This window comes from Triticum aestivum, chromosome 3A (assembly GCF_018294505.1).
Source record: "Triticum aestivum cultivar Chinese Spring chromosome 3A, IWGSC CS RefSeq v2.1, whole genome shotgun sequence".
NCBI classification, from domain to species: domain Eukaryota; kingdom Viridiplantae; phylum Streptophyta; class Magnoliopsida; order Poales; family Poaceae; genus Triticum; species Triticum aestivum.
The window spans coordinates 548,225,980-548,233,046 of record NC_057800.1 but is presented as its reverse complement, the minus strand read 5'-3'; the positions used below and the strand labels follow the sequence as shown (position 1 = coordinate 548,233,046).

General features: G+C 46.5%; 1 protein-coding gene across 1 annotated transcript; it reads left to right on the top strand.

The window, feature by feature from the left end:
* The first annotated feature begins 1,010 nt into the window (after positions 1–1,010).
* On the top strand, positions 1,011–3,676 carry LOC123062141 (uncharacterized). Its single transcript, XM_044485502.1, has 2 exons — positions 1,011–1,317; positions 2,383–3,676. Exon 2 carries the CDS (start codon positions 2,456–2,458, stop codon positions 3,290–3,292), a length of 837 nt encoding a protein of 278 aa, XP_044341437.1. The 5' UTR covers positions 1,011–1,317; positions 2,383–2,455; the 3' UTR covers positions 3,293–3,676.
* Positions 3,677–7,067: the final 3,391 nt, after the last annotated feature.

Sequence of the window (7,067 nt, the reverse complement as noted above, 5' to 3'; positions counted from 1 at the left end):
AGAATTCACAACTTGCTCTTGCAAGCTTCGGATTCTAGCTTCTAAAAAGGCAAAGCGGCTGGCATGCTAGCTAGCTAGCTAGCTAAGCTAGCTGCTAAGTGCTGATAATCCATAGGCACAAGTGTTGCATGTCAATGTCAACGAAAATTTCGCCGCTCCTTGCCACTGCATGCATACGCGCGCGGGTAAATGTTAGGTCAAGCATATTTTATCTTATCATTTCATGCGAAATAGTACTTCCTCGTACCAAAATATAAGATGTTTTTGCAATACAAATTAAACTACAAAAACGTCTTTTATCTTGGTACAGAGGTAGTACCATCAAAGAATGCCTCCAGCAAAACTAAGTCGCAGCTCGCAACACTAAATAGGAACAAATAAGACTTATTGGTGGCTAGCTATAGTATATGAGTCGGAGAGGACTGTCCCTAAAATGAATGACTTTGTTTTTTTCAAGGAGGATAACACTCGGTTGTCATATACTCCCTCCGCCCGGTGAAGAGTGTATGTTTGGGTTTAAAATTTGTTCAAAAAAAGTATACTTCTATCTTTTCAATGCACTTTAAAATATTTTTCCTCATCATAAGGTAATCAAGATCAATAGCATTATATACAGTCTTCTTAATTTCTACATGCACTTATCTCATTGAGGGTTGGGTAATTAAAGAGGAGAGAGATGGTGGCTTGCATCTTCCTAATGCATTTTTTACTCCACTTCATAATTTGTCCTAAAATTTCTAGACGTACACTTTTCACCGGACGGAGGAGTAACCATATATTGCTGGTCAATTTAACGATGAAAAGGAATAACCTTGTACTACGTGTTACACGCGTGAGCTCAATTTTTATTTTTTTTTACTTTTTTTTTGCAGGGAAGTGATTAAGCTGAAGTTCAGACGTACATTTATGCCCACGTAGGCCTATGAGCCGGTGGCCAGGTCATCCGGCCGCCGCTACGTACGTAAGGGTGGGTGGAGGGAGGGGGTCGATGGATGCAGTGAAGTGAGGCGGGGGAGCAACACAACACAGCTATGGTGGTAAAAGGACAGGGACACGCGACAGCGACGCTAGCTGCTGATCGATTGATCGATCCCACCATTTATGCAGTCGCGGCAGTACTGTAAATACCCACCACAAGCTCCACTGCCACATCCTAATTCGCTAGCTCGCTCTCGCTCCGGCTGCCGCTCTCAAGCTACCTGGCAGCTAGCTAGCTAGGGTTCGTCTACGGAAGCTGACCGCGAGCTGGCTGGCCGGAGAGACCGAGCAGCTCCGCGCGCCGCAGCGGGCCTGGAGCTGCCTAGCTAGCAAAGCTCGGTGAGTTCTTGTGAGCGTGCTTCCTTAATTCCGCTAGCTCTCCCATGGGTGTGTATATATACGATTTACATGGTTTTTTGATTTGTTGATTCTTTTCTATATGGAATTTGAGATCACGGGAGTACTGATAGGATTTTGTGGGATTTCTTAATTTTTGGTGCCTTTTCGTGGTCCTTGATTAGAATTTCATGCGGCAGATCTGGGAGATTTGTTAATCCCTCTCGCTTTGTATACTGATTCTTTGGAATTTTTAAGTCCTTATAAGATTATTTTCCTTTCCCACCGAAGTGTTCTTGTATCGAAACCAAAACTGCACTGGATCCCGAGCTGGAGGACCATTTCTCTTTCTCTCTCTTCTCCTTTTTCCTTGTGGGAGCGCCCGATCTGAACCGAATAGTTTGAATTACCCAGTCTCATCGCTTGTAGTACTAATCACTGACACCACAGACTTTTAGTTCAAGAAATCCCAATCGAATCCACGGAATTAATAGTAATTTAGGCTGTATGACAGACAGGCCTGCAGGATTGTGAAAAGGAAGCAGCTGCTAGCAGCCTAGCACTCAATACAAACCCCCTCCCCTCGTTTCACAGAGGCCCAGTGGTGAGACTTGTAGGACGACCCCGATTCATAACTTGACTGCAGAACAATCAAAGAGGGCTGAGCCGTTCATATGTTCAACCATGGAATCATTCTCTTGGGCACCGCATGCAGATCGTGCCGCGTGCGCCTGCGCATCCACAGCGTCCATGGGGGGCTCAAGCTGCTGTTGTTCCATTTCCATCTACCCTGCTGCAGCAGTTGCATGCAGCTTGAATAAAGCTGCCGCGCGCGCTCTCCTCTCCCAATCCCATCCCCCCGTTGCCGATGGAACAGTACGTACGTACGTGGCGCACATCGACCGGCCGGTAGACCCCCTGCGCGCCGTTCGGGCACAGTGGTGGACTGGTGGTGCATGCTTGATTGGTGGCTTGCTCCTGTAGAAACACCATTAAATCTCCTTGCTAGCTGCAGGCCTGCAGCTGCATGCGATGTTAATTAATCGAGCTGATGATGTGATATGGCAGGTGAAGCTAGCTAGCGCTAGCGGATGATCGAAAGCCGATCGACGATGCGCTTCGTCGTCGGAGGTCACTTGAAATGATGAGCGGCAACACCCAGCAGCAGCAGTCGGCGGCGGCGGCGGAGGAGGAGCAGGAGTTAGCGCGGAAGCACGCGGCCGCGGTGGCTACGTCGCGGCAATGGTCGTCCCAGACGGAGTCACGGATAGTGCGCGTGTCGCGCGTCTTCGGCGGCAAGGACCGCCACAGCAAGGTGAAGACCGTCAAGGGTCTCCGCGACCGGCGCGTGCGGCTGTCCGTGCAGACGGCGATCCAGCTCTACGACCTGCAGGACCGGCTGGGCCTTAACCAGCCCAGCAAGGTCGTCGACTGGCTGCTCAACGCGGCCCGCCACGAGATCGACAAGCTGCCGCCGCTCCAGTTCCCGCCGCACCAGGTCGACCTCATGGACCACATGATGACCTCCTCCTCCATGCCGCTCATGCCGCACGTCGATGACAAGTTCTGCCACTTCGCGTCCACGCTTGCCGGAGATGGTGGCGTCAAGGCCGGGGCCGACGCAGATGGCGATGGAGCTCACCACAACATGGGGAGGTTCGGCTACCACCGGTTCATGGGGCTCAATAACAACTCCCTGGGACTGGTCAACAGCGGGATGCCATACAATTTCACCGGCGAGTCATGGAATAATAGCAGTGTGCACCAGAGCGGCGGCGCTGGCTCGCCACAGGTCTCGATTGCTGCCGCCGCCGCGGCTCACCACTCGGCATTCCCGTCGTTACTCTCCTTGGCTCCAAGGTCGCATCAGCTGGTTTACTACTCGTCCGAGGCCGATCAGTTCCCAGTTGATGACCTGGGCTCCCAAAGCTTATCCTTGAGCTCGGCGAGAGCTTTCCATGACCAGACAGGGAGCTAGCTGCCACCTAGCTAGTTAGTACAACGCTGGATCGATCGATATCCTGAAGAAGATGGAGCTGATCGATCGGTGGTATGGATTGCAACTTTTATCCTCAAGGTAGGACTTAATAATGCTCTCCCAAAGCACAAAATAGCTAGCTAGTAGAAGTGTGTGTGTATGCATTGGTTTTTTTAGATATACTTCTTCCTATGGGTCAAGCCTAACCGCGGGTTCTAAAAATGTTTTATGCTTTAAACATATGCTTAATTTGGCTTTGGAAGTTGAGCAATGCTATCTGGTGGGCTTGCTGTGTGTGCCATACGAATTTGTTACTTCTTTTCATATACAAAGAAGTAAGCTGTGTAATGGTTTATTGTGCAATAACATTTTTGATTTTTTTAACATTAGTTTATCTAATTAATCTCTCTCTCTCTCTCTTGCTATGAAACCATGTCCAGGTATGTTATTTGAGTTTTATTGTTACACGTACGTGCTACAGCTTTAGCCAGCGGAAAAAGTCCTGCCCCCGTTCCATTGATTGTACTTTGTCCCACCTTGGGCAGGAACTCTACCATTCGATACAAGTAGAAATTTAGCAACTAGAGAAAATCCCCATGAAAACTACAAAAATAACAGGTTCACTAGCTACCATATAAACCAGGCCCATTCTGCCATAGTGACTAGCCAACACAAACTCAAGACACACCAAGCTCCCACTCAATAAATCTATACTATCTAACAAGAAATCATATATGCACGCATCCCAAAGCACATGCAAGTTACAGGCAATGTTAAAGGATATCTAAAATATTGCATCATCTAACTTCTCTAGTCTAAAATTTTGAAGTTTTATATTAATTCTTAGCATGATATGAAATCTGAATTTTGAACCATAGCATCACACATGATTAGTTGAAGGTGGTTAATTACCAATTCCCCGGCCGTGAGGCTAATATTACCTAAAAACAGCTCATGTACCTTTACATTGTTATATCTCCTGCAGGTTCTCCCTTAAAGCATGAGAGAACATGTGAGAGGCAAAGCCTTACATTCTGCCGGCTAATATAAGTTTTTAAAAGTTTTCCCTTCGACATGGGAATGCTAGTGCAACATTTACTAGTTGCTAGAGGTAAAAAAAGAAGACTCAGGAATGGCTTGTAAAAACAATAAACAAAGTGGACATATAGTGATAGGAGAAAATTAAATGTAAGCAAAGAAATTGTTGCATTAGCATTGCATTAAGAGATGAGAATAAACGGAAAGTCTGAAAAACATAAAACAATGAGGTAGAGAAAAACAACATTGTATCATAGCTCTGAGGACAACAAGCGTTGTACACAAAAGGGGAGTAAAATCCAAAAGCCTATCTGCCCATCATCTAGAACCACATTTGTCTGAAGCAGACTAATCATGCAAAACCTCTACAATGTTGCAAACATCCAGGCTGCATCACAACCTAAATGGTTGAAGATCGAGTCATCGAGCTCAACAAAAAGAGAGGAAATTTCATACCATCTCTCCAGCTACAGCAGACCCGGCCTTTGATTTGTGGTCTAGGTTCTAGCACCTAACCCTGGGCCAACTTCGGAAGGGGGTCAATTTCATCATTGTATGCACCGTTCGCTAGAGTTTTCAAGAAGGCCTTCCTTCTACCTAGAGTGATTAGTGACATGATGAAATCCCAATGTCCTGAGTGGAAGTCGATTGGTAGGAAATGGTAGTCTTAGAGAGTAATCATGTAGTGTGTATCTTTGGGGTAGATGGGGGATTTTGGGGCTGGATTTTCTTGGCGCTATCGACCCTTCCCTTTGGAAAACTTTCCTTTCTATCTCAATATACAAGCGCACTGATCTCTAACATGTTCTCAAAAAACAATAGCGGGGAAACACTGAAGCCCCCTCATCTTCCTATTTTGATATTGATATATCCATTTCTTGCAAACACCCATGATATTATGTTGATCTTAGCAGATAGACCACATCTACGTACTAATCATACAAGAAAAAGGTTATCTATACTTTGCCATTATATCATCTTGAACTCCATTCTCATCTGGACCATGTGAGTTCGGTAAACCAATGCCATTATGCCGTCGATGCTATTAATAGGCTTGGGTTCCCAGTAGTAGGTTATTTGCATGAGGTGGGCCACAATATAGTTGAGGTAGAGAGGTATCAACATATGGATTAGAGTTAATATTGTGAGACCGAACTGTTAATGAGGAGCATGTTGCATAGAGTCCTTATAAAATAAGGACTATAAGAAATGTGACTTTATGTCGTTGTTTGTTGTCCAAATTCAGCATGATACTGAAATAAAAGGTGCTTCCCTAGAGCCATTTGTATGAATTTGGTAAGTGTCAATTAATTGACGGGCAGAGGTAGGCTACCGAGGTTTCACCCCGAGACCTAGACCACCCTTCAAGAAAAACACATGGTTGAGAAATAACGTATCATCAATTCCTACATGGTCTCAAAACACACACAAAATTGGTATGATGTGTCCTTGGATGGTGCATAAATAAACAATAGATCTTGAGAAATTTTACAGTACCTAGAAGTAAATATGATCCATCCATTTGTTCTGATCTGATGGCTCGGGGTAATGGGTACTCCGACGAAAGTGGTAGGGAGTACCATCATGAAAGGGCAGAGAGTACCTTGAATTCAAGGGTAATATTGTAATCTGTAGGATAACTAATGGTATGGGCGTCCATGGGGACGGATGGGGCTTCGCCGACGACACTGTCGACGTCCAATTAAACGAGATCACTCGATCTCCTGGTCGACCATAGAAGTCAGGGCATTGGAGATGCTGGGGTAGACCACCGGATGGAGATGGTGTCACCATGGATCCATGCATGCGTTGCATCCTCCTCTACAAGTATACGATCTGCCGCAAACGACACTCCCATCCTGTTTTGACAGGAGGTTGCGGCCGGTGCGCTATCAACGGTGGCTCCATGTGCCCCCGATAGGGGGATGGCGGCGGCAAACAACGTGCGCTCAATTAGGAGATGTGCGCCAAATTACCCCTACCAAATATTAGCAAGAGAGAAAGGGAAGAAACTACCCCTTTGAGCCAATGGTTAGATCTGACTGGTACTCCCTCTACGGGAGAGGAGTACCAGGGTACACGTCTGGATCTTTAGGGGGAGGGGGCTGGTAGACTTCTCAAAGTAAGGATAAAACAAAGTTTGAGCTCATGTCGACACTTCTGTGAAATGAAGGATGTGTGAATGAGCTCCATAGAAATTTTGTAATTAACTTGCGTCAAATAATCTAAAGATCATTCGTAGGGGCAGGGGGGGGGGGGGGGGGGGGTCCTCTAGATTTAAATCGCTCAATATTCTTATAAATAATTTATATTTCAAAGGAGTGCCCCGCAAAAATCATTAGGGGCTTACAAATATAAAAAGTGGAAACCATGGCCCAAATATGGCAAAGGATCGCCATCACACTAGGGGCTGTTTGGTTGGCGGCCTTACCTTGCCACGCCAAAGGTGCGGCACGCCACAGCTCCGTAGGCAGCTGTTTGGTTGCTGATGAAGGTTTGGCACGCCACACATGCAAAGAGCTTTTTCCAGCAGAATTTCTCGCCACAAGTGTGGCGCTGATTTTGTCCGCCACAATCCTTGGCGTGCCACAAGTGTGACCAAACAAGTGTGGCATTTTGAGTAACCAACCAAACAGCCCCTAAAATTACAAGGGCGGCATGCACCCGGTGTACTCTCTCTCTCTCTCCCTCTCATGTCACCCCTCGTCACCCCACCACCACCACCGAGCTGAGGCAC

Coding starts and splice junctions, on each gene's coding strand:
- LOC123062141 (XM_044485502.1), top strand. CDS start 2,456: ATGATGAGCGGCAACACCCAGCAGCAGCAGTCGGCGGCGGCGGCGGAG.